Source organism: Anomaloglossus baeobatrachus, chromosome 3 (genome assembly GCF_048569485.1).
Source record: "Anomaloglossus baeobatrachus isolate aAnoBae1 chromosome 3, aAnoBae1.hap1, whole genome shotgun sequence".
Lineage (NCBI taxonomy): Eukaryota > Metazoa > Chordata > Amphibia > Anura > Aromobatidae > Anomaloglossus > Anomaloglossus baeobatrachus.
The window spans coordinates 428,430,170-428,457,570 of record NC_134355.1 but is presented as its reverse complement, the minus strand read 5'-3'; the positions used below and the strand labels follow the sequence as shown (position 1 = coordinate 428,457,570).

General features: G+C 46.2%; 1 protein-coding gene across 2 annotated transcripts in view; it reads left to right on the top strand.

Annotated features, from left to right (window-relative positions):
- LOC142296589 (cytochrome P450 2J2-like) overlaps nucleotides 1-26,917 on the top strand; it is a 255,430-nt gene extending 228,513 nt beyond the window's left edge. For both annotated transcript variants that reach the window (XM_075340381.1, XM_075340380.1), the window contains exon 10: nucleotides 25,771-26,917. In XM_075340381.1, coding sequence (XP_075196496.1) covers nucleotides 25,771-25,784 — 14 coding nt within the window. In that variant the 3' untranslated portion in view covers nucleotides 25,785-26,917. The remainder of the gene's footprint in view (nucleotides 1-25,770) is intronic.
- The last annotated feature ends 484 nt before the right edge of the window (nucleotides 26,918-27,401 follow it).

The following is a 27,401-nucleotide window of genomic DNA, read 5'->3' as shown; positions in this document are numbered from 1 at the left end:
CAAGTGACCCAGTGCCATTGAAAGCCATGCATGCCCATGCCATCACGTTGCCTCCACCATGTTTTACAGAGGATGTGGTGTGCCTTGGATCATGTGCCGTTCTCTTTCTTCTCCAAACTTTTTTCTTCCCATCATTCTGGTACAGGTTGATCTTTGTCTCATCTGTCCATAGAATACTTTTCCAGAACTGAGCTGGCTTCATGAGGTGTTTTTCAGCAAATTTAACTCTGGCCTGTCTATTTTTGGAATTGATGAATGGTTTGCATCTAGATGTGAACCCTTTGTATTTACTTTCATGGAGTCTTCTCTTTACTGTTGACTTAGAGACAGATACACCTACTTCACTGAGAGTGTTCTGGACTTCAGTTGATGTTGTGAACGGGTTCTTCTTCACCAAAGAAAGTATGCGGCGATCATCCACCACTGTTGTCATCCGTGGACGCCCAGGCCTTTTTGAGTTCCCAAGCTCACCAGTCAATTCCTTTTTTCTCAGAATGTACCCGACTGTTGATTTTGCTACTCCAAGCATGTCTGCTATCTCTCTGATGGATTTTTTCTTTTTTTTTCAGCCTCAGGATGTTCTGCTTCACCTCAATTGAGAGTTCCTTAGACCGCATGTTGTCTGCTCACAGCAACAGCTTCCAAATGCAAAACCACACACCTGTAATCAACCCCAGACCTTTTAACTACTTCATTGATTATAGGTTAACGAAGGAGACGCCTTCAGAGTTAATTGCAGCCCTTAGAGTCCCTTGTCCAATTACTTTTGGTCCCTTGAAAAAGAGGAGGCTATGCATTACAGAGCTATGATTCCTAAACCCTTTCTCCGATTTGGATGTGAAAACTCTCATATTGCAGCTGGGAGTGTGCACTTTCAGCCCATATTATATATATAATTGTATTTCTGAACATTTTTTTGTAAACAGCTAAAATAACAAAACTTGTGTCACTGTCCAAATATTTCTGGCCCTGACTGTATGACTTTTTGATTGCATTTTATTCCACTTTTTTGTCAGCTGTATGATGAAAAGGAAACACATCTGAAAACCTGCATGAATTATCCCAGCAACAAACAGTGTAGGCCAGGGACTGGGATTATTACTACAATTTGCTAAGCTGTGAAAAGCTGCCATGAAATCACTTAAACTATAAGAATATGGAGCCATAGATTCAAAAAAACATAAGATAAAACATGTATATTTTATTGAACATATATGCAAAAAGACATACAAGACATATAAGAAAAAAGTGCCTGGTGCAGACTATGAACTAGCTAGGGTGCCACAAGGCAAAATCCTAAGGGGAAGGAATACACCTCCTGTAGGGTGTGCACACACTCAGTGCTTCACCTTAAATGTCACATACAATTCAGTAGTAGAAAAAATATATATAGCACAAATAGATGCCTCAGCACTCACCCATAGTATTCCCTGTTGGCAAGGAGGCACCCCTGTAGCCCCAATGCGCGTTTTGCATGGGCTTCCTCATGAGGTCACACTAAGCTCTGTTCTAACAATCTTACATAAAGAGGTATGCACAGCTGGCCCTTTAATTAATAGTGCATGCGCCATAGTGTCTGTATTGTCGGCTGCAGGGCGTCTCAGCAGTCAAGCGAGCTCTGATTGAGGGAAATCCCTCCTCATGTCAAAAAGCACGAAGCTCCGCTAAATAAGAGCGTCAACACCGCTCACCCGTCTAAGAAACACGCCGCAGATGTGAACAGAACGCCATGTTTAAGACCAGTTGGAAACGCATATGGACATCACCATGATACAGGAGACCCAGATGTCATTGTAAACATATTACATGTAAGTCAGATAGCAGTAAAACAGTATACACATACATATATTTCGAAAGATAGATTCATAAAACATGCCACTCATATAAAAGTATGGAAGTTCTGTTTACAAGACAAGTCAATATCTGAAATAGAAATAATAAACATCAGTGTATATACAGTATGTGCATATGTGAACATGGTGGTGAACATCACCTTAAATAGATCAAATCCCACACTACTGAGGAATGTCTTAATACATCTATAGCCACCAACCCACCACACACACACATATTTTTATATATGTATGTATATATATATATATATATATATATATATATATATATATATATATATATAATCCAAAGAAGAAGGAGAGTCGCACTCCACGAAGATTTCCATGTTATTCCATCTTTATTTTATAAATCATGCAGGTACAGGCGGTGGGGAGGGTGAGAGAAGCCATCCAACGTCCGACGTTGCATGGCTTCTCTCACCCTCCCCACCGCCTGTACCTGCATGCTTTTATAAAATAAAGATGGAATAACATGGAAATCTTCGTGGAGTGCGACTCTCCTTCTTCTTTGAATTATTCGTGGTCTGCACACTGAGCCTGCACCCGGATCTCTACCATGCTTGCTGGGGATTGAACTGCGGTAAATACGGCAACACATGGAGCAAGCGGTGCACCGGTATTTCTTATACCTCAATATATATATATATATATATATCAACAAATGTACCTACAATACCAAGGAGAAAGATATCAATGGGAAGTATGTAGAATACAGCACAGTGTACAATCGCTATTAATATTTAACATTTATCTCTAGGTGCTGTCAGTCTATCCTTGTAGTTCTTGTAAAAGAAAGCAGAATTCCTTGCATACAACCACTGGTCACCAGCAGGAGGCATACGAGGTCATATACTATGAATAAAGAATTAATATCTGGAGAAAAAAGTTTTATTGAGGAATGGATTAAAAAACCACACAAAGAAAATACTATAAAGAAAAAAATAAAAATAATAAAAAGTATACTTAAGAAGGACACGATTTAAGGGAGAAGATACACAGGTAGATGTGCCATGAAGAATATCATAAAAAAGAGGCAAGCTCAATTTCTCATTGAGTCCATGAGGTGTCCTTGAACCTACCGCCACAATCATGCAGCACTCCATTTGAGCCAATGATTTTTTCATGTCACTTCCCTGATACCACAATGTAATCGATCAATCTTTCAGACCCTTAGAATCCCAATTGTGCTAAGTTCTGAAATGGCGGGGGATTGTCTTTTATGTTGTGACATCCTCCACATCGCGAGCGGCCATAATGTTGCGGACATGTTCACGAACACGGACTCCCAACTCTCTCGACGTAAGGCCCACATATATGAAGTTGCATGAATAAGTCGCATAATACACAACAAATGAAGAGCTACATGATATGTAGTTGGTTATTCTAAAGTCCCTGGATCCATCAGATGATCTAAAATTGAATGCTCGAACGATATTTTTCCAGCCCAGGCAACCACCGCAGGGATAACAATGCCAAGGCTGTCTGCCCGCTCCAAAAATACTGGGGCGTTTAGCGATATACTGACTGTTCACCAATAAATCACCAAGATTTTTTCCCCAGCAAGCAGTCATCTGGGGGGCCTCAGGGATCGCACTGGAAATACTGGGTTCAGTTTTTAAAATAGACCAATGACTTGAAAGGATCTTTCTCATTCTTTCCCATTGGTGATTGTAGGTGACTATGAATCTGGTGATGGGGTTCATAGAATAATAGAATGGTAGAGTTGGAAGGGACCTCAAGGGCCATCGGGTCCAACCCCCTGCGAGTGCAGGCTTTCCTAAATTATCCCAGCTATATGTTTATCCAGTTTCCACTTGAAGATTTCCATTTTATTGAGAGCTCACCAACTCCTGTGGTAGCTTGTTCCACTCCCTGACTGCCCTCACTGTGAGAGAGTTTTTCCTAATGTCTAATCTGAATCTCCTTATAAGGAAGAAAAGGTAGGACCAAGAAAGCACGCAGCTCACAGACAATGCATAAAAGTACAAAATGCAATCCATTTTCTCAGATATCCATTTCCATATATGCCACATAGGCCTTATTTGTCCAGAAACAATATAATAACAAATAGTATCCAAGGGTCAAGTATATAGTATAGCATACAATACTAGGGAAATCCCAAACAATTCAAGAATTAGTGAAGCAGAACCATATACAAAATACAATGGAGACCCCACCTAAGGAAATACCTGGGAGGAGAGAGACCATAAGGAAACTGTCATATAGAGACAGCTATACTCGAAATCATAACCTATATGTAATGGTGAAAAAAGCACCAAACCCTACGCGTGTCACTCTGAAAGAGCTTCATCAGGGGAAGAAGGTGAATCTGAATGAATCTCCTTCATTTAAGCTTGATCCCATTGCTTCTTGTACTTCCTTGTGCTGTACCCTTTTACCCTTTTATCATTAGGATTAAGTACATCCACTCGAGACGCCTTCTTAACCCGATCATACCCACGTTTTATAGATCTCCTACTACAACCTCGGCAAGGAAGCGGTTGCACAAATCTCTTGACAGATCCTCAAAGGCTTTTTCAGATGAACAGATATGACACTTCCTCAGAAATTGTCCCATAGGGATCGCACGAATGGTGGCTGATGGATGTGTAAAAGCGTATTTGTGGACATCTCCTTTCTATACACATCCGTTATAATAGCCGTGTTTTATTGTGGAGATTTTAACATCCAAAAATTTCAATTTGCTCGACACTATATTTAAACATTAGTTTGATGTTATATTTATTGTTATTCAACTCAGACATGAAACCTTTACCAGTCTGACACGAGGGAGGCGGCCTGCGATCCCCCTGGAAAATCTCTCTCTCCCAATATCCAAGAAAGAAAGTTGCATAGGAGGGTCCCCTTTTTTCTCCAGATTTTAATTCTGTCTGTCTTTATTCATCGTGTATGACCTCATTTTGTGCCCAAACTTACCTCTTACGCCTCCTGCTGGTGACCAGTGTTTGGATGCAAGGAATTCTGCCTTCTATTACAAGAACCACACTGATGGACTGACAGCATCTAGAGAAAAATGTTAAATATTAATAACGACTGTATACTGTGCTGTATTCTACATTCTTCCTTTTTATATCTTCTTGGTGTTGTAGGTGCATTTGTTGATATACAATGGGTACAGAAAGTATTCTGTACCCCTCTAATTTTTTCATTCTTTGTTTCATTTGATAACTTCAAAACAGTTCTTTTTTCTCTCATTTATGTACACTCTGCACCTCATCTTGCCACAAAAAAACAGAAATGTAGACATTTTTGCAAATTTATTAAACAGGCAAAACTGAAATATTGTCACGCTTCCCGGGCCCCGCTCTCCGGTCCCCGCACTCCGGTCCCCGTGCCCCACACTCCAGTCCCCGTGGCCCGCTCCCCGGTTCCCGCCGGCGTCCCCTGCTCACCACCCCGGTCCCGGTCCCGTCCTCCTCGCCTGCACCCTCCTTGTGTTCTGCTCCCCGCTCCCGGCGCTCCTCTGCGACATGGGACACACAGCCGGCCGCTCCTGCTTCCTCCTCACCGCTTCCTGGACTGGCTTCTGGCACACGGGCCTCGCGCATGCGCATTAGGGCGCGCGCGCGGTCATTGACCCTCTCTTAAAGGGCCAGCACCCAGAAACAGGATATTGCATAGACAGGTACAGGGTATATTATGTTTCTCTTTCCTGGTGGGCGGGGCCTGTTCTACGTGTTTAGCAAGCTAGTGTTCAGGTCCCCGTATTGCTTTACCCTGTGTCTTGCCCTGTATTAACCCTGTCTGTCTCGCAGAGCCTGTCCTGCCACGCCAGCCGCTCCGAACCAAGTCCATCCATGGACCCTGATGGTGACTTCGGCGGATGTTCCACCACCTTTGCAGCTCCGCCAGTCTCCAGTCCCTGGCTCCGTTCGGTGACCCGCCCCATCGCTCAGCAGGTTCCGGATTCCGCCTGACCCTACAACCCGGCCTCGGACCATGAGCCTCGTCACCCGGACTACCGTCCAGAACTCCGTGGGTTCAGCAACATCCACCTTTCCTGCTCCTCTACGGACTGTCTGGCTACCAATAGTGCTTCGGCTGCCGTGCATCAGGACCCTCTGGCGGGGTGACCGGCCTGGCTGCCTCCTCAGGGGAAATCGGTGTACGGTCCAGTGCTTCCACCATCCGGACGTAACAGCTAGAACAGGCCATGGATCCCGCCGAAGCACTAGCGGCCTTGCAGCAGGAACTCGTACGACAGCGCGAGACCCAGACCCGCATGCTGTCCTTCATGTCTTCTGTGGATACCCGCCTGAACACGCTACAAGCAACGGCCACGTCCTTGGCATCTCAGGTTTCTACTGTGCAATCCACAGCCGCAGCTCCCGTGGCAGCCTCCTCGGATACTTCCAAACTTCGTTTGGCCTCACCACCCCGGTACGCCGGAGATCCCAAGACCTGCAGAGGATTCATAAATCAATGCTCCCTCCATTTCAAGCTGCTGCTGCACCTTTTTGCCTCTGACCAAGCCAAGGTCGCGTTCATGATGTCCCATCTAGAGGGAGAGGCACTGGCCTGGATGAACCCCTTGTGGGAGAAGGAGGATCCGGTAACCACCGACATCCAGGAGTTCCTGCAGGCTTTTCATGGCACCTTTGACGAGCCCGGACGCGCCTCCGCGTCTGCCTCATCCCTCCTCCGGCTACGTCAGGGGACTCTGACGGTGGGCCAATATGCTAGACGTTTTCGCACCTTGGCTTCGGAATTAGGGTGGAACAATGAGGCTCTAACCGCCGCCTTCTGGGAAGGACTCTCGGGTCGTATTAAAGATGAGCTGGCTGGTCGTGACGTGCCTTCCACCCTGGATGCCCTGATTGATCTAGCGACTCGAGTGGATCTTCGCTTTCAGGAACGAGCCAAAGAGGTGTCCCGCGAGAGGCGTCCGATAAGGCACTCCTCCCCACCACAGAAGTCCATCGCTCCCCAGTCGGCGTCACCTGGCGCGTCTACCATCGAGCCCATGCAGATTGACCGCCTGAGGCAGTCTGAGCAACGCAGAGCAGAACGACTAGCAAAGGGTCTCTGCTTCTACTGCGGTGATGGCACACACCTGCTACGCTCTTGTCCCGAGAAGCCGGGAAACTCCAAAGCCTAGGCTTGGTAGGAGAGGCCACCCTAGGTGCTGGGACTCTCTCAGACTCCGTTACATGGACTGTTCAAGTCACTACAGAAGAGACCCGGCTCACGGCAGAGGCGTATCTCGATTCCGGAGCAGCAGGCAACTTCATCCAGCAGGCCACAGTGGATAAGTACCAGGTGCCTGTTCTCCCACTAGAAAAACCGCTGGTGATCACCTCTGTAGATGGGAGACCCCTCTCTGACACCGTCTCACTGATCACCAAGCCTGTGGACTTACGGATCAGTGCCCTGCACACCGAGAAGATCACCTTCTACGTCCTCCCGCGCATGTCTCATCAGATCCTGCTGGGACTCTCATGGTTACGGGCACACGAACCGTCGGTCAGCTGGAGTACAGGTGAAATTACCCGATGGGGCTCCTCGTGTCACGAGAGATGCCTGAAATCCATCCAGCCCATCCGATGACCTCCGGTTCCAGAGTCTCTACCCGGACTGCCTTCTGCCTACTGGTCCTTCTCGGACGTTTTTGATAAAAAGGAGTCGGAAGTACTACCGCCTCATCGTCCCTACGACTGTGCCATCGATCTCTTGCCAGGAACTACGCCTCCTAGAGGAAGAATATACCCCTTGTCCCATGCTGAAACACGGGCCATGTCTGCCTATATCACCGAGAGCCTGGCTAAGGGCTTCATTCGGAGATCCTCGTCCCCTGCCGGAGCAGGGTTTTTCTTTGTCAAGAAGAAGGAGGGTGATCTGCGCCCTTGCATTGACTACCGGGGATTAAACCAGATCACCGTAAAAAACAAATACCCTCTGCCTCTCATCCCCGAACTATTCGATCGGCTCCGAGGAGCTCGTGTATTTACCAAGTTGGACCTCCGTGGGGCCTATAACCTGGTTCGCATTCGCTCTGGAGACGAATGGAAGACCGCATTCAACACTCGGGATGGGCACTACGAGTATTGTGTCATGCCCTTTGGTCTGTGTAATGCTACGGCAGTCTTCCAAGAATTGGTGAACGACGTGTTCAGAGATCTCCTCTATGTCTGTGTCGTGGTGTATCTGGACGACATCCTGGTCTTCTCTCCGGACCTACAGACCCACAGAGAGAACGTGCAGCTAGTACTCCAAAGGCTTAGAGAGAACCGTCTGTACGCCAAATACGAGAAGTGCGTCTTTGAAAAGTCATCCCTTCCCTTTCTGGGTTATGTAATCTCGGACACTGGCCTGCAGATGGACCCCGAGAAAGTGTCTTCCATCCTCAACTGGCCTCCTCCATCCGGACTGAAGGCTATCCAACGCTTCCTTGGCTTTGCAAACTATTATTGGCAATTCATCCCGCACTTCTCTACCCTGACTGCGCCTCTCTCTGCCTTGACCAAGAAGGGAGCTAACCCTAAGGACTGGCCACCGGCGGCCGATGCCGCGTTCTGCTCATTGAAACAGGCGTTTGCCTCCTCCCAAGTTCTTCATCGCCCTGAATTGAACCGACAGTTCACCTTAGAGGTGGATGCCTCCTCCTCAGGGGCCGGGGCAGTGTTGATGCAGAAATCCTGCTCCGGGAAGATGGTTACATGCGGATTCTTCTCCAAGAGCTTCTCGGCACCCGAACGCAACTACACCATCGGTGATCGGGAGCTACTGGCCGTCAAGCTGGCCTTGGAGGAATGGCGCTACCTCTTGGAGGGAGCTGTATATCCTGTGATTATCTACACTGACCACAAGAATCTGGAGTATCTGCGGTCAGCCCAAAGACTGAACCCACGACAAGCCCGCTGGTCCTTGTTTTTCGCTCGTTTTGATTTCCAACTCGATTTTCGGCCCGCGGACAAGAACGTGCGGGCAGACGCCTTGTCTAGGTCCTTCGTGCCCATAGAGCTGGAGGAGGAGACGTTCCAGCCCATCATCAGCCCCAGTAAAGTCATTCCGGTGGCTCCTGTCGCTCTGACTCAGGTTTTCCCAGAGGGTATCTATGTCTCTGATACTGACAGACAGAGAGTCCTGCAATGGGGCCATGCCTCAAAGATCGCCGGCCACGCTGGTCAGAAGAAGACGTGGAGTACGATTGTCCGTCACTATTGGTGGCCGTCTCTCCATAAAGACGTCGCAACCTTTGTCTCAGCCTGTTCGTCCTGTGCCCGGAACAAGACACCCAAGCACCTACCATATGGACGTCTTCTGCCTCTGCCCATTCCTTCCGTTCCGTGGCAACATATTGCAATGGACTTCATTACGGACTTACCCTTATCCTCCGGACACACAGTCATATGGGTTGTGGTGGACCGTTTCTCAAAAATGGCTCACTTCATTCCCATGGCCGGGCTGCCCTCTGCCCAGGAACTAGCTGACTCCTTCATACAACATATATTCCGATTGCATGGCTTTCCTGCACACATTGTGTCCGACAAAGGAACTCAGTTTACCTCGCGCTTCTGGAGGGCCCTCTGCAAACATCTGGGAGTATCTCTGGACTTCTCTTCAGCCTACCATCCTCAGTCGAATGGGCAAGTGGAACGGGTCAATCAGATCCTGACCTCCTTCCTGCGCCACTACGTTAATGCCCATCACGATGACTGGTCCGCGCTTCTTCCTTGGGCTGAGTTCTCCCACAACCACATCAGCGAGTCCACTTCCTGCTCTCCCTTCCGAGTCGTTTACGGACTTCAGCCTTCTGTCCCATTGCCAGTATCCTCGGCTTCCGATGTCCCCGCAGCAGATGCTCTGTTCCAAGACTTCTCAGCCATATGGAGCTCTGTCAAGACTTCCCTAGAGCGTGCTTCATTGCGGATGAAGAGACATGCGGACAAACGGCGCCTGGATCCCCCGTGTTTCTCCCCTGGTGATTTGGTCTGGCTTGCATCCAAATATGTCCGATTGAAGTTAACCTCGTACAAGTTGGGTCCTCGTTACATCGGGCCGTTTAAAGTCATCAGCAAGATTAATGCAGTCTCCTACAAGCTGCAGCTCCCGGCCACGATGCGGATACCCAACTCATTCCATGTCTCCCTGCTCAAGCCTGTTGTCCTTGGTCCCTTCTCCGCTGCTGCCAGTACTGCTCCTCCTCCCATCGCTGACGATGACATCTATGCGGTAAGGGATATCGTGGCCATGAAGATCGTGCGAGGTCGGCAATACTTCCTGGTGGACTGGGCGGGGTATAGTCCCAAGGATAGGTCCTGGGAGCCCCGGGAGAATGTTGGCACTCCTCTGATACGTGCCTTCCTGTCCCGGTTGCGGGGAGGGGGGCGTGGGGGAGGGGGTACTGTCACGCTTCCCGGTCCCCGGGCCTCGCTCTCCGGTCTCCGTGCCCCGCACTCCGGTCCCCGTGCCCCGCACTCCGGTCCCTGTTGCCCGCTCCCCGGTTCCCGCCGGCGTCCCCTGCTCACCACCCCGGTCCCGGTCCCGTCCTCCTCGCCTGCACCCTCCTTGTGTTCTGCTCCCCGCTCCCGGCGCTCCTCTGCGACATGGGACACACAGCCGGGCGCTCCTGCTTCCTCCTCACCGCTTCCTGGACTGGCTTCTGGCACATGGGCCTCGCGCATGCACATTAGGGCGCGCGGTCATTGACCCTCTCTTAAAGGGCCAGCACCCAGAAACAGGATATTGCATAGACAGATACAGGGTATATTAGGTTTCTCTTTCCTGGTGGGCGGGGCCTGTTCTACGTGTTTAGCAAGCTAGTGTTCAGGTCCCCGTATTGCTTTACCCTGTGTCTTGCCCTGTATTAACCCTGTCTGTCTCGCAGAGCCTGTTCTGCCACGCCAGCCGCTCCGAACCAAGTCCATCCCTGGACCCTGACGGTGACTTCGGCGGATGTTCCACCACCTCTGCAGCTCCGCCAGTCTCCAGTCCCTGGCTCCGTTCGGTGACCCGCCCCATCGCTCAGCAGGTTCCGGATTCCGCCTGACCCTACAACCCGGCCTCGGACCCTGAGCCTCGTCACCCGGACTACCGTCCAGAACTCCGTGGGTTCAGCAACATCCACCTTTCCTGCTCCTCTACGGACTGTCTGGCTACCAATAGTGCTTCGGCTGCCGTGCATCAGGACCCTCTGGCGGGGTGACCGGCCTGGCTGCCTCCTCAGGGGAAATCGGTGTACGGTCCAGTGCTTCCACCATCCGGACGTAACAAATATCACATGGTCCTTTGCTCAGTATTGAGTAGAAGCACCCTTTTGAGCTAGTAAAGCCATGAGTCTTCTTGGGAATGAGGCAACAAGTTTTTCACACCTGGATTTGGGGATCCTCTGCCATTCCTCCTTGCAGATCCTCTCCAGTTATTATTATTATTATTATTTATTATTATTTATTTATAGAGCACCATTAATTCCATGGTGCTGTACATGAGAAGGGGGTTACATACAAAATACGTATACAAGTTACAGTAGACAGACTAGTACAGAGGGAAGAGGGCCCTACCCTTGCGGGCTTACATTCTATAGGATTATGGGGAGGAGACAATAGGTGGGGTGTAGGTCAGGCGGCAGCTCCGCACGGTGGTCGGGCGGCAGCTCCGCACGGTGGTCGGGCGGCAGCTCCGCACGGTGGTCGGGCGGCAGCTCCGCACGGTGGTCGGGCGGCAGCTCCGCACGGTGGTCGGGCGGCAGCTCCGCACGGTGGTCGGGCGGCAGCTGCGCACGGTGGTCGGGCGGCAGCGAGTTCATTGTAGATTGTAGGCATTTCTGAACAGGTGCGTTTTCAGGTTCCGTTTCAAGTTTGCAAGAGTAGGGGATAGTCTGACGTGTTGAGGCAGCGAGTTCCAGGAGACTGGGGATGCTCGGGAGAAGTCTTGGAGTCGGTTGTGTGAGGAGCGAATGAGAGAGGAGGAGAGGAGGAGATCTTGGGAGGACCGGAGGTGACGTGTTGGAGTGTAGTGGGAGAGTAGTTCGGAGATGTACGGAGGGGAAAGATTATGCACAGCTTTGTAGGTCAGTGTTAGAAGTTTGAATTGGATACGGTGGAAGATTGGAAGCCAGTGGAGGGACATGCAGAGAGGAGAAGCGGGGTGGTATTGAGGAGAGAGGTGGATAAGTCGGGCAGCAGAGTTAAGGATGGACTGGAGAGGGGCAAGCGTGTTGGCAGGGAGGCCACAGAGGAGGATGTTACAGTAGTCGAGGCGGGAGATTATGAGGGCATGCACTAGCATTTTAGTAGATTGCAAATTGAGGAAAGGGCGGATTCTGGAAATATTTTTGAGTTGAAGACGGCAGGAGGTGGTGAGGGATTGGATGTGTGGTATGAAGGATAAGGCAGAGTCAAAGGTCACTCCGAGGCAGCGAACTTTGGGTACTGGCGAGAGCGTGGTGTTATTTATTGTAATAGATAGATCAGGTGGAGAGTGTAGGTGAGACGGAGGAAAGATGATTAGTTCAGTTTTGGCCACATTGAGCTTTAGGAAGCGAGAGGAGAAGAAGGAGGATATAGCAGATAGACATTTCGGGATTTTGGACAGCAGAGATGTGGCATCTGGGCCAGAGAGGTAGATCTGGGTGTCGTCGGCATATAGGTGGTATTGGAAGCCATGGGACTTTATGAGTTGTCCCAGGCCAAATGTGTAGATAGAGAAAAGTAGGGGTCCTAGGACAGAGCCTTGAGGGACGCCAACAGAGAGATGGTGGGATGAAGAGGTTGTGTGGGAGTGGGAGACACTAAAAGTTCCATCAGGTTGGATGGTGAATGTTGGTGGACAGCCATTTTCAGGTCTCTCCAGAGATGCTCAATTGGGTTTAGGTTAGGGCCCTGGCTGGGCCAGTCAAGAATAGTCAGAGTTGTTCTGAAGCCACTCCTTTGTTATTTTATTGTGTGCTTAGGGTCATTGTCTTGTTCGACGGTGAACCTTTGGCCAAGTCTGAGGTCCAGAGCACTCTGAAAGATGTTTTCTTCCAGGATATCTCTGTACTTGGCAGCATTCATTTTTCTTCAATTGCAACCAGTTGTCCTGTCACTGCAGCTGAAAAACACCCTTATAACATGATGCTGCCACCACCATGTTTCACTGTTGGTATTGTATTGGGCAGGTGATGAGTAGTGCCTGGTTTTCTCCACATATATCGCATCGAGTGATCACCAAAAAGTTCTATATTCGTCACATTAGAACAGAGAATCTTATTTCTCAAAGTCTGGGAGTCCTTCATGTGTTTGCAAACTCTATTCGGGGTTTCATATGTCTTGCACTGAGGAGAGGCTTCCGTCAGGCCACTCAGCCATAAAAGTCCGACTGGTGGAGGGCTGCAGTGATAGTTGACTTTGTGGAACTTTCTCCCATCTTCCTACTGCATCTTTGGAGCTCAGCCACAGAAATCTTGGGGTTCTTCTTTACCTTTCACCCACGTTTGCACAGTTTGGCTGGACAGGAAGGTCTAGGAGGACTTCTGGTGGTTCCAAACTTCTCCCATTTAAGGATTATGGAGGCCACTGTGCTCTTAGGATCCTTGACTGCAGAAATTATTTTGTAACCTTGGCCAAATCTGTGCCTTGCCACAATTGTCTCTGAGCTCCTTGGGCAGTTCCTTTGACCTCATAATTATCAGTTTAATTAAACACAGCTGGACTCCAATGAAGGAGTAGAACCATCTCAAGGAGGATCACAAGTAAATGGACAGCATGTGATTTAAACATGAGTGTCTGAGCAAAGGGTCCGAATAGTTATGACCATGTGATATTTCAGTTTTTCTTGTTTATTAAATTTGCAAAAATTTCTACATCTCTTCTTTTCTGTGAAGATGGGGTGCAGAGTGTACATTAATGAGAAAAATGAACTTTTTTGAATTTATCAAATGACTACAATGAAACAAAGAGTAAAAAAATTAAAGGGGCCTGAATACTTGTCGCAATCACTGTATATGTGTGGTGGGTTGGTGGCTATAGATGCAGGGCCAGGCCTGGCTGGGAGGCAGGGGGGCAATTGCCCTCTGGGCTGCTCTCCCAGATGTTGTAGAGGGCCGGCCACCTGCTGCATAATGTCACACGGTCATGTCTCCTGTACTGGGATGTGACCAGGCTGGGCACACTGACAGATACAGGCGCAGACAGTGCTGACCGGCCACATAGTACAGGAGACACAGCCGCATAGTACAGGAGACACAGCCGCGCGCAGTTCACAGTGCGCGGCCATGTATGTTATAATGGCTTCCTGCAGCGCCGTCGCTCTGAAAAAGACAATCAGAAAAAAGTTGCGGCTACATCCCAGTGGCTAGAGGACTTGCCTGTGTAGTGGACGTGACCGGCTTGGTTAGTGGGCGTGGTCATGTTTCCTCCCATCCACTATATTCATGCACCGGTGGCTTCGCTCCCCCTCTTCCCCTGCAACCACCCATCTGGAGATCTTACCTCAGACCCCCGCTTCTATTATAAACAACTCCAGCACCACGTGGAGTTTCTTTCTGATATCAGCTGTGTTGCTGAGGCCCTGCTCCTTCTGATCACATGGGCATGATGTCACCACAGGTCCTATAGCCTGTGGGATTTACCATTAAACAAGTCCGTGGGCTTCACGGGAGAGAAAAGAAGTGTCTCCCATCATCAAAAGTAAAAGCCCCCTAGTATGTGTGTGTGTGTATAGGATTGTGTCTGTGTATGATTATTTGTATGTGAATATTTTCAAATATGTATATGCTTCTATGTGACTATATCTGTGTATGTCTGTGTACATGTGTGTATACAGCTGTACGCTGTGTAAGTGTATATGGCTATATGCTGTGTGTAGGTGTATACGGCTGTACGCTGTGTGTAGGTGTATATGGCTGTACGCTGTGTGTAGGTGTATACGACTGTACGCTGTGTGTAGGTGTATACGACTATGCTGTGTGTAGGTGTATAATACGGCTGTACGCTGGTGTATACGAGTGTACGCTGTATATCCATACGGCTCTACGCTGATTTATACAGCTGTATGCTGTGAGTATGTGTATACAGCTATGTGTATATGGCTATACACTGTGTGTGTATATGGCTGTACGCTGTGTAGGTGTATGCGGCTGTACGCTGGTGTATATGGCTGTATGCTGGTGTATATCACTGCACGCTGGTTTATACGACTGTACACTGTGTTTAGGTGTATATGGTTGTACGCTGGTGTATGCGGCTATATGATGTGTAGGTGGCTGTACGCTGTGTGTAGGTGTATACGGCTGTGTGTAGGTGTATACGGCTGTATGCTGTGTAGATGTATACAGCTGTACACTGTTTAGGTGTATACGGCTTTACACTGTGTGTAGGTGTATATGGCTGTACGCTGTTGTATACGGCTATACGCTGTGTATGTGTATACGGCTGTACGCTGGTGTATGTGTATACGGCTGTACGCATGTGTATACGGCTGTACGCATGTGTATACGGCTGTACGCACGTGTATACGGCTGTACGCATGTGTATACGGCTGTACGCTATGTGTATACGGCTGTACGCTGTGTGTGTATATGGCTGTACGCTGTGTGTATATGGCTGTACACTGTGTGTAGGTGTATACGGCTGTACACTATGTGTAGGTGTCTGTGTATATGGCTGTATGCTGTGTTTGCACATGTATGCCGTGTCGGTGTACATGTGTGTATATGTGTAAATATCTCTGTAATAAACAGAAGAATTGATCCAGCTGAGTGCTAACGGTGATTTATTTGTGCAAAATCAGACAGTGCACAGAAGACATTAACGCGTTTCTGGCTTGACGCCCTTAAGCATAACATTTAGTGAATGTTACCCGCTCCACTATATACTCCCCCTCCATCTGGAGCAATTAGATGAAAATGGGAACATATGTGCCAGCAGAAAGTGCTGAATTATACAATGGTTAAAGTGAGAACAAGTGATAAACATATAACTAGAATTTTTTATTGAAACCACATATAATTCTCTTATTGTAATGTTTCCCAATTGATCAAAGTTGACTGGGAGCTCATGAGACTTATTCAAAAATTGAATCTATGTAAATAATTTTAAATATTCCAATTTTTTTCAATTTTCCTATTTATTGTTTTATTTTTGAAATTGTTATTTTTGATTTTTTTATCTATTTTATCAAAAAATCATTATTTTTTTTTCATTTTTATGGTTATTAGTTTTTCGTAGAACAGTATCTAATTGCTCCAGATAACAGGTAACATTCACTAAATGTTATGATTAAGGCCATCAAACCAGAAACGCGTTAACGTCTTCTGTGCACTGTCTGATTTTGCACAAATCACCGTTAGCACTCAGCTGGATAAATTCTTCTGTTTATTGCTGTGCGGCCAGGGCAGGGCCGATGTCCGAGACTGAGGCATGGTGAAGTCAGGTGGCGGTAAGCTGGATTTTTTTCAAGTTTCTACATATCTCTGTACTGTATGTTTACATGTCCGTGTTTCTGGGGTTATGTATGTTTGTAAGATGCCTGTATGTAAGGCTGCGTGCCCACGTTCAGTGTTCATAGTGTTTTGGATTGAGTGTTTTTGCTGCATTGTACAGTACAAGCACAGTGGATGGGATTTCTAGAAATCCTATGCCCACTGTGCGTCTACAGCCCACAGCGAAAACTGACCTGTGGTGTGGCTTCCCGAGCCCTGGCGTGTCAATTTATTGCTGTGTAGCCACAAGTGTCTCCAAAGAGAGCACAGAAGAGAGAGACCACTGTGGCCCGAACCGTGACTGTGGGCACAGGTTGCTGTGTCTGCGGAGAGCACTCGCGGCCCCGTAGGAGAGGACATACTGTGTCCAGGACACACCATGTCCAGACAGCGGGCACGTAACCCTATAGTGTATTGTCCATTCACACCATCAGAGTGGCTGTCAGCGGATGTTCGCTGTAATCTCACTCTCAGAGCACTAGCATCGCTGTTAGAATAAATTGACATGCTGAGAATAGGAAAGCAGTGCCACAGGTCAGTTTATAAAGCGTCTAAAAGAAGCACAGTGGGCCAGAGATTTCTATAAATCCCATTCATCGTGCCTGTACTGTACAACACAGCATTTTGGGCTCCATGAAAACACTTTGCGTCCAAGACGCTGCTGACACTGGTTGTGGACATGCAGCCCTAAGGGCTCATTCACATAAAGTATGTGTTAGGGAATGTCATTTGTCTTTCCATGTTTATGAAAAGAAAAGTGCAATTAACCCCTACACTGTGACGTAGCTATGTCACCACCTCATGGCCTCCATGTGTTTGTGTATCTGGTGCGTGTTGTATCTGCTTTTTTCATGGGTACCACACGTTCCCATTATAAGCTATGGTGCTGCTTGCATGTACGTGTGTTTACACAGACCATGTGGGATCCTTACGGAGGCGTCTGTTTTTTTTTCCCAGCAGCGCAGATGACAAAGGCCAATAGAAGTCTATGGTGCCATGAAAAACACGTACAGCACACAGATGGCATCAGTGTATGGTCCGTGTGCTAGACGTGTTCCGTACTAGTTTAACATTGAAAATATAGGATAAGCTTTGTAATTATTGTACATGTAGTTAGCTGGGTTATAGTACTGTATCTATGTATGAAGCATGGTTTTGCTCCTATATCAATACAGTAAGCTCAGTTATGGTACCATAGTGGAGCAGTAAGCTTAGTTCTGGTACTATCTATGCAGTAAGCTTGTTCTGTTCCCGTAGCTATGTAGGAGGCTTGGTTCTGTTGCTGTTTCTATGTAGTAGACTATGTACAATTTTGTTTCTGTGTGGGTACAGTAAGCTCAGTTCTGCACCTGTATCCCTGTAGTAAGCTCGGTTCTGATCTCGTATCTCTGTAGTAAGCTTGTTTTTTTCCCTTATCTCTGTAGTAAGCTCAGTTCTGCTCCCATATCTCTGTAGTAAGCTTGGTTTTTCCCCCTTATCTCTGTAGTAAGCTCGGTTTTGCTCCCATATCTCTGTAGTAATCTCGGTTCTGCAGTCTTATCTCTGCAGTAAGCTCGGTTCTGCTTCCATATCTCCAAGGCAAGCTCGGTTCTGCTCCCTTATCTCTGTAGTAAGCTCAATTCTGCACCCTTATCTCTGCAGTAAGCTTGGTTCTGCTCCCATATCTCTATTAAGACATTCCTCAGTAGTATGGGATTTGATCTAGTTAAGGTGATGTTCACCCCCATATTCACATATGCACATATATACACTGATGGTTATTATTTCTACTACAGATATTGACTTGTCTTGTAAACAGAAGTTCCATACTTTTATATGAGTGACATGTTTTATGAATCTATCTTTCGAAATATGTATTTGCATACTGTTTTACTGCTATCTGACTTACATGTAATATGTTTACAATAACATCTGGGTCTCCTACATCATGGCGACTTCCATATGTGTTTCAAGCTGATCTCCAACATGGCGTTCTGTTCACGCCTGTGCCATGTTTCTTAGATGGGTGGGCGACGTTAACGCTCTTATTAAATGGATATCCGTGTTTTTTTTACATCAAGAGGGACTACTCTCACTTTGAGCTTGCTTGACTGCTGAGACGCCCTGCACCCGACAATACAGACACTACGGCGCATGGGATATTAATTAAAGCGCCAGCTGTGCACACTACTTTATGAGGTTATATAAGATTGTTAGGACAGAGGTTAGTGTGACCCTCCCGAGGAAGCCCACGCGAAAAGGCCGTTGGGGTTACAGGAGGGCCTCTTTGCCAATAGGGAATACTATGGGTGAGTGCTGAGATGTCTATTTGTGCTATATATATTTTCTACTGATGAATTGTATGTGACATTTAAGGTGAAGTGTTGTGAATGTATTTAGACTCGGTTCCAGTTTGGGGCTCCCTTTTGTGGTCAGTGCTGGTAGTGAAGCTTGCTTGCTGAATAGAAACCAGACAGCTGGGAATGATTGGCAATCAAGTTATTCTGACTGGGCCTATATAACTGAGTAGTGTTCTCTTGTTCCTGGCCGGTGCTCAATGTTGTCTCCTGTGTGCTAAGAACATTCTGAAGCCAGCCCTTCCTTCTGTGTCTACCAGAACTCCTTTCAGACAAGTTGGTCCTTGTACCTCTACTGGTGGTTTCCACCTTTTTGTTGTTTTTCTGGTTAGGTACTAAGGCTTCCCTGCTGGGAATGTTTGTGTACCTTGCTCCATATTCTTCTATGCATTTTGTTTTGTCATGTTTGGTACACTAAGAATTCTTCCTATTTTGCCTGTGTGGAGTTCTGGGTGGAGTTGGATCATTCCCTGCTGGGAAGATCTGTGTACCTTGCTCCACATTCTGCTATGTATTTTGTTTTGTCATGCTTGGTACTAATTTCAGTCCCTCCACTATATTAGTGTTTTGTTTGGATCCCAGTAATACCAGAGTACTGATATAGTGGGGAGATTCTGTGTGGGCTCAGTATTTTTCCATATCAGACATGTTTGTTCTATTTCTAGGGTATTGCACGGCTGCAGACAGTGCTCTTTTCTGTCCTTTCCTATTTAGATAGTTTGGGCCTCTTCTTTGCTGAATCTGTTTTCCACCTGTGTATTGTGTTTTCCTACATCACCGTAATCTTTATATGTGGGGGGGCTATCTATATCTTTGGGGTCTGCTCCGAGGCAGATTTGCCTTTCCTGTATTTCCCTCTGTAGGAATATTTAGTTCTCCGGCTGTGTCGAGGCGACCAGGTCATCGTAGGCACGTCCCACGGCTACTTCTAACTGTGTGTTAGTGGTAGGTCTGCAGTTTGCTGAGATTCCAACCACTCTGGTACAATCTGGGTTTCCTAGTTTTGGTCTTTTTTCTGATCCTCCTCACTCACTGAATCATAACAGTGAAGCACTAAGTGTGTGCACACCCTGCTGGAGGTGTATTCCTCCCCATTAGGATTTTGGCTTGTGGCACCCTAACTAGTTCATAGTCTGCACCATGTATTGTATGTCTTTTTGCATATATGTTCAATAAAATATATCTTTTTTATCTTATCTTTTTGTGAATCTATGGCTCCATATTCTTATAGGTTAAATGTATGAATAAAAGTTAGTTTTCCAGGTTGTCCCCCACAACAGCACCACAGGAGGGTTGCCCCTATCCTCTGTAGGGATAGGAAACACACAAGAGGGTAAAAGCCCCCTCCATCCCACTTTTCCCCAATGGTTTTTTTTTTTGTCCCTGCAAGACAAGGAAGATTCCAGTTTAGGATCTACTCACCGGATCCCGGGGTATGCAGTCACAGTCTTCCTTCCTCCTGGTCAAGCAGGCCCAAGAGCAGCTGATACCCCCCTCGTGTCCCTCAGCCGGCTGGTTGCAGCTGGAGCTTCCAGCATTCCCGCTTCCCCCAACACTGGGGCTCTCGGAACCTCACTTCGGCGTGCTGTCTGTTCTGGACATGTGCAGACAACTCACCCCAGAAGTGCGGGAGCTAAGTCGGAAGTCGGGTCTAAGTGCGGCAGGATGTGAAGGCCCAATGTATCGGAGTGAGGAGGACTGCGGCGACTGGAGCCGGTAAAGTATAAGAAAGGGGGGAAACTCTGAGCGGTCGCTTGGTACAGATATCGTCTTCCATTTAATCATGTCGGCGTCTAACAAAATGGAGTCTACTGTGGCAGATCCCCCATCAGAGTCGACCCAGGTCCGCACATGGGATGGTCAGGTACCCATTACTCACTACTGGGGTTCCCCTGCTGATTAAACCCCTGTGTCTTCCTAGGACAAGGATTCCCCAGAAGTGCCTGTTGTTACCAAAAAGCAGGAGAGCAAGAAATTCTCCGGCAAATCCTGGCGGAAATCTATGCGAAACGCATGTGCCTTTCATGCATCCAGTCAGTGCTCCAAGAGGAACAGTCCTCTTTACTTTATTAGCGAATATGAGGACCATGATCAGAGAAGTGGTCAGCGCATCTGTAGCTTCATTGATACCACTGCAGACAGCTTCCCAGGGGAAACACAAGCATCCCAGGTGGGATGTTGAACTATCCTCTGAAGGTACGTCATCAGAATTAGGCAGTTCAGAGGAGGAATTTCAGGAGGATTCCTCTCTACCAAGAAGTGGGAAAAAGAGTTATATATGTAATACAGCTGATACAGATACACTCTTACGCATGGTTCGGAATACTATTCAGGTTGAGGAGCCAGAGGCACTTGGTTCGATTCAAGACCAGATGTTTGCTGGTCTCCATTCCAGATGTTCACAGGTCTATCCGGTTAATTCACATATTAAGGATATGATCTTGGAAGAGTGGGAGAACGCAGAGCGGTCATTATTCGTTCCCTGAGAGTTCAGGTATAGTCTTCCGTTTAATGCAGAAGATGTTCAGATATGGCATACAGTACCGAAGATTGACATACCCATTGTGAAAAAGACATCCATCCCCTTTGAGGACTGCTCTGGTTTAAAGGACGCAATGGACCGCAGAACAGATGATCTTCTAAAGAAGGCATGGGAGGCAGCAGCAATCACTATGAAGACGAATGTGGCTACTACTTCTGTGGCCAGATCAATGTCACAATGTCAGTGTGGTTGGAGGACTTTGAGAAGCATGTTAAAGAAGGTTCTTCTCAGAACTCGATTCTAGGCTCCTTACCCCTATTGAAGATGACTACAGCATTTTTGGCAGATGTATCGGCAGAAACTGTGATTTTCTGCAAAAAACAATGTTCTGTCAAACTCTGCAAGACGGGCGATATGGCTTTGATCTTGGTCGGGTGATTTAGCCTCCAAGAGTAAATTATGCTCTATCTCCTTTTCAGGTCTCAGAGTCTTTGGCCCGCTGCTGGACGAAATTCTTGATAGGGTCTCTGATAAGAAGGAATTCCCTGAAGAAGAGAAAAGATCTGTTTTTTCGTAGGTCCTTTCCCGCACGTAGACAGGGCCACCAGTCTAAAAGAGGGTCTCTGTACTGGCAGTCTAAGGGTTCGAAGAATAAGAGATCCCAGCCCTCCACGTCCAAATATTGCCATCAGAAATCATGACTATGTTCAGGTCGGCGGTCAGTTGTGCCAGTTCATCACAGGGTGGCGGAACGTTTTTCAGAATCCTTGTCTATTACAGACCATTTCCGAAGGTTACAGAATCAAGTTCTCAGAACTTCTCCAGAGTCAATTCGTGCTAACTCAGGGTTCCCCTTCTTTCCTTTTGTTGTCTGTGGTCGGACATAATCAACTTGCTTCTGATGGGTGTAGTTACTCAGGTGCCTCCCGATCAAATTTTCCACGGTCACTAATCCACACTCTTTTCTATCAGAAAACCATCAGGCGACTACCACACTATCATAAATCTCAAACCCCTCAACCGATGGGTCACGTACAGGTGGTTCAGAATGGCGTCCATTCATTCTACGATTCCTCTGATCGGGGAGGGGGCGGTTATGTGCACAATAGATTTGCGAGATGTTTATCATCACCTCTCCATTCATCTGTTCAGTCAAGATATTTAAGGTTTGCCCTCAGAAGAGATTCAGAGATTGTCCACCTCCAGTTTCGGTGCCTACCATTTGGCCTGGCATCTGTGCCACGAATATTTACGAAAATGATAATGAGATGGTCGCATTCCTTTGTCTTCAGGACGTAAATATAATTCCTTATCTGGACGATTTCCTTCTGGTCGCCGAGTCACCAACCCAGATGGATCGTCAGTTGTCGGTTACCAGAACCAACTTGGACCGACTCGGTTGGATCATGAACTCTCAGAAGTCTTCTCTTCAGGTGACTACATGTCAAAAATTCCTGGGTGTCAATCTGGATTCAGTACGTCAGATGTCCTTCCTGCCTCAAGAGAAAGTACTTGCTATCAGCTCCGAGATCTTAAAAATTCTCCCAACATCAATTGGTTACAGTAAGACAGGCTATGAGGATTCTCGGTCTCATGACGTCTTGCATAGCCCATGTGGACTGGAGCCAGTTCCATTCCCGTCCGTTGCAGAAGAACATTCTGGAGGTAACGGACAGTCAACAAGGAAATCTGGAACGCCGGTTTCAGCTTTCCAACAGTGCGCGACGGTCCCTGGATTGTTTGTGCAACCTGGCGAATCTCAGAAAGGAAGTTCACTGGCGGATGGAACCAAGCATTCACATCACAACAGATGCGAGTCTCAAGCTGGGGTGCACAAGTAGGTCAGAGATACTTTCAGAGTTCTTGGCTTTCTTCAGTAGGAACAAAGAGTTCAAATTACCGAGAACTACGAGCGGTTGTGGAAACAGTTCGACAATCCAGGAAGCTGCTGACTGGTGAACACGTCAAGGTATTTTCGGACAACATCACTACCTTGTCCTTTCTCCGTCACCAGAGAGGAACCAGATATCTTCCACTACAGAAGTTGGCGGACGACATTTTTCTTCTGGAGAAGACGGTGCGGTCTGTCTCAGCGGTTTACCTCAGAGGGGCGGACAACAAAGAAGAAGAATATCTCAGTCGGTGTCAGATGAGAGCAACAGAGTGAACCTCAATGAGCTAGTGTTTCAGAGTCTCATTCACAGATGGGGTCAGCCATCAGTGGATCTTTTTGCCTCCAGGCAAAATGCGAAGGTTCAGAGATTCTATTCCCTCAATCCAAACGACAATCCGGTGGCAGTGGACGCCCTGTCTCAGTGACGGGATGAAGTTCTCAGCTACGCTTTTCCCCCATTCCTGTTGATTCCGGGAGTGTTACGGAAGATTCAGCGGGACAGAGCTACGGTAATCACTGTCCTTCCCTATTGGCCAAAAAGAATCTGGTTTGCGCTTCTCCGAGTTCTGGCACTGGAACAACCGCTGATGCTACCACTTCAATAAGATTTGCTGTCTCAGGGTCCCTTATGGCACCACAACCTCCGCTAACTCCATCTCTCAGTCTGGATCCTGAGCAGGAGATCTTAAGGTTCAGAGATCGCTCAGATTAGGTGGTTTCCATGATGATCTCCAGCAGGAAACCAGTCATGAAGGTGATCTATCAGAAAATATGGAAGACCTATTGTTCCTTTGTGGGAGATGCGACCACAGTTGCTGTTTTCGATATAGCAAAGATTCTTGATTTTCTCCAGTCGGCCTCAAACCTAGTACTTTGAAAGTACAGGTAGCTGCTCTCAGTGTGTTCCTGGATTACCAATAGGCAATTCATCCATGGATTGCACGATTCCTGAAAGGTGCCCAGTGATTACGGCCCACTTTAAGAGACTCTTCACCTCCATGGGACCTTAATCTGGTCCTTCGATTTCTCTGCAAACCTCTTTGTTCCATTGACAGTGGTCTTTCGCTTAAAGAACTTTCATTCAAGACATTATTCTTGGTGGCAATTACAACTGCAAAGAGAGTTTGAGAGTTACAGGCCTTTTCCATTCAGGAACCATATTTACGTATCAGGGATTATTGTGTCATTTTCAAGCTTGATCCAACCTTCTCCCCGAAGGTGAGAAGAAACTCTGAACCAAGAAGTGGTACTTACTTCCTTTTGTGCCCAGCCGAAGAATCCAATAGAACGGGAACTTCATTCGCTGGATGTCCAAAGAGCACTTCTGGCCTATTTGGGGGTGACCCGGGACTGGAGAGTAAACTCCTCCATTATTTATTCAGTTCTGGGAAAAAAAATAAGGGCAAAAAGGCCTCAAAGTCCACCCTAGCTAGATGGCTTAAGTCTACCGGTAATGATGTTTCCAGGAGTCTATCACGACAGCACCCTTAGTTTCCCTCCCTGTATACATATGTGACATTAACATGTGTGTTGGAGTCCAATAAAATGAAGTTTCATCCATCCTGATGTGATCCTTGAAAAAGCATTGGGGAGGAGCGGGAGGGAGGGGCCTTTTAGCCTCTTGTGTGTTTCCTGTCCCTACAGAGGATAGGGGCAACCCTCCTGTGGTGCTGTCGTGATGGACTCTTGGAAACATCATTACCGGTAGGTCTAATGCCTACTTTTGCTACGTTTTCTTATGGGTTTTTTTACAGTGTTCTCTGAAGGGGTTAACTAGTGTCAGTTTTATATGGTAGTTCCGGATGCGGCGATACAAAAAATATTTGTACTTTTTTGTTTATTTTTGTTGTTACATAAATATTTATTGGTAAAATATTTTTCTACACGTTTGTGAGATTGTGAACCTGTATCCAAACATGATGTAAACTGATGTAAAAGGTCATAACTAGAGATGAGCGAACTCATGGAAGTTTAATTCCATGGCTGCAGCCAGACCATACCTCCACTGGTTCGGACTTGGCCTGAACCTCAATGGAAGTCACTGATTGGCATTTCTTGTCTCCGCCCACATATAGCCAGCCATAAGCAGATCACTTCGGAGGAGGGGTTTTCCATTTTATTTATTTAAGTGAGCCATTAAAACACTCCAAGCGGCTCGCACTGGGCTGAGCACCGAGCGTGGCTGAGCACAGCGATACTCGCATGAATGGTCACCATACGTAAAGCATACGGAACTCCAAACCTGAACTCTGTTGTTTTTTTTTAAAGTTGGTGTTAGGCCTGAAAACTGGACATCGTGTTTGCTCATCTCTAATCATAAAGGGGTTAAAGCATAATCGTCGTTTTCACTTTTGTTTCATAAATCAATACTACAGATGAAAATAAGCAACTATATAATATATCTTATCAGACACATCTGCTTCTTTCTCTGCCAGAACTGATCAGTCATTATCAACATTCTCAATTCAGGTAAAATCTGTATTCAGTGAAGACTTTCCTATTACCGAGATAGGAGATGGCAGCTGCAACTGATGAGATTTCTGAAATAAAAATTAAAAAGACTGTAACATAAAGTATTGGTAACTGCCTAACTATTGGTTACTGCAATGTAATATACATGTTCACTTCAGCCTAAGGAAGTCCATATTATGTATACAGCTTGTATGGAGCCTCAAGACAGTGCTCTTAATTGTAGTCTTCTTTTTCACAATACAAAAAAACAAACTGATTAAGGTTGTTGATTTTAATTTTTAATAAATAATTTCAATTCTATCTCTTCACAGGTCATCGCATTTGAATGGGAGAACAAATGGCTAGAATTGAGCTCTTTATATTCTTCACCAGTCTCCTGAAAACTTTCAGCTTTCATCTTCCCCAAGGAGCGACTGAAGTTAACATGAGTGGAATTTTTGGAACTACGTTTAAACCTCATCCATATCAAATCTGTGCCGTTCCTCGTTAGATTAGATTTTGAATTCTTTTTTTCCTTACTTCAAGCATTATTCATGTTCTCATGTCATGCATTGTATGGAGGGTAAATATATACCTATCAAAAATAACATTAAAACATTAAAACCACTTGTCTCATATAGTTTGTTGTTAAAATAGCTCAGTCCCGATGAAGCATGGATTAATAAGTAGAAAGTCTGGGGAGTGTGAGACTTGGAGACTGGGGCCTTGTGTTATAGGAATTTTAATCTCATTAATATTCAATAGTCTATTCATTATAAGTAGCATTATAGAAATGTTACTCTCAAATAATAGCTGAATATTCTAATTAATTTTAATAATCTGTACTCATAATTTCTGTATCTATGGATACAGAAATTGATCAAAGAAAAAGCAACCGTACACAACACTAAAATTTACACTATAAGATGACAAGTGCATATATTTAACACATATATAAACAGTGTGTGTGTCATATCGTTCCTGCGGTGTCACACGTAGCGATGTGTGCTGCCGCAGGAACGATGAACAATCTGCATCTTGCAACAGCAACGATAATCGGGATTAGAATGACCGGACAACGATCAACGATTAGGTGAGTAATTTTGATAATTAACGGGTTGTTCGAGCGTTTTACACGCAACGATGTCGCTAGCGAGGACGGATGTGCGTCTCGAATTCCGTGACCCCAACGACATCTTGTTAGCGATGTCGTTGCGTGTAAACCCGCTTAATAGTCAGCTTCATATCTTCACAAGACTATATATCATGGCTATTGCTATTGCATGATTGCTATGCATACCACATCTTTGAACACTTGGTTCTAACTCTTATGGTATTTTATATTCTCACTAACTCTATTTTACAACTAAAAAATTTTACAGCTATAGAATTTTTGTATCTAATTTAATACCTATGCAGTGACACCTGTATTTGACTTTTAAATATCTATACATGTGACTCCCCTGTTCTAGTCATTCTGCCAGTTGGCATTCATTAATTTTTAATCATTAATAAAAATTATCTTTGACCAAATCGGTTTCTCTTAGAATTTTTTGTTCTAAAAATTGGTGCCTGTATCTATTGATGTATGAGGAGGAGGGGAGTGAGCTATCCCATCCTTGCTTATTATGGAAAGACAAAAGATATATTCTCTGCCAAGCGATATACTTTCTAGAGTAGATTACTTTTACTAGTTTTTTTTAATATGATAGCCATGAAAATTACTGGACTCGTTGTACGGTTCATATGATTTTTTGCAGCTGTTTTCTTTTAATGTACAGTTGTGCTCAAAAGTTTGCATACCCCAGATTTTTTGCTTTCTTGGCCTTTTTTCAGATAATATGAATGAGAACACAAAATCTTTTTTTCCACTCATGATTAGTGGTTGGGTGAAGCCATTTATTGTCAATCTACTGTGTTTTCTCTTTTTAAATTATAATGACAACCAAAAACATCAAAATGA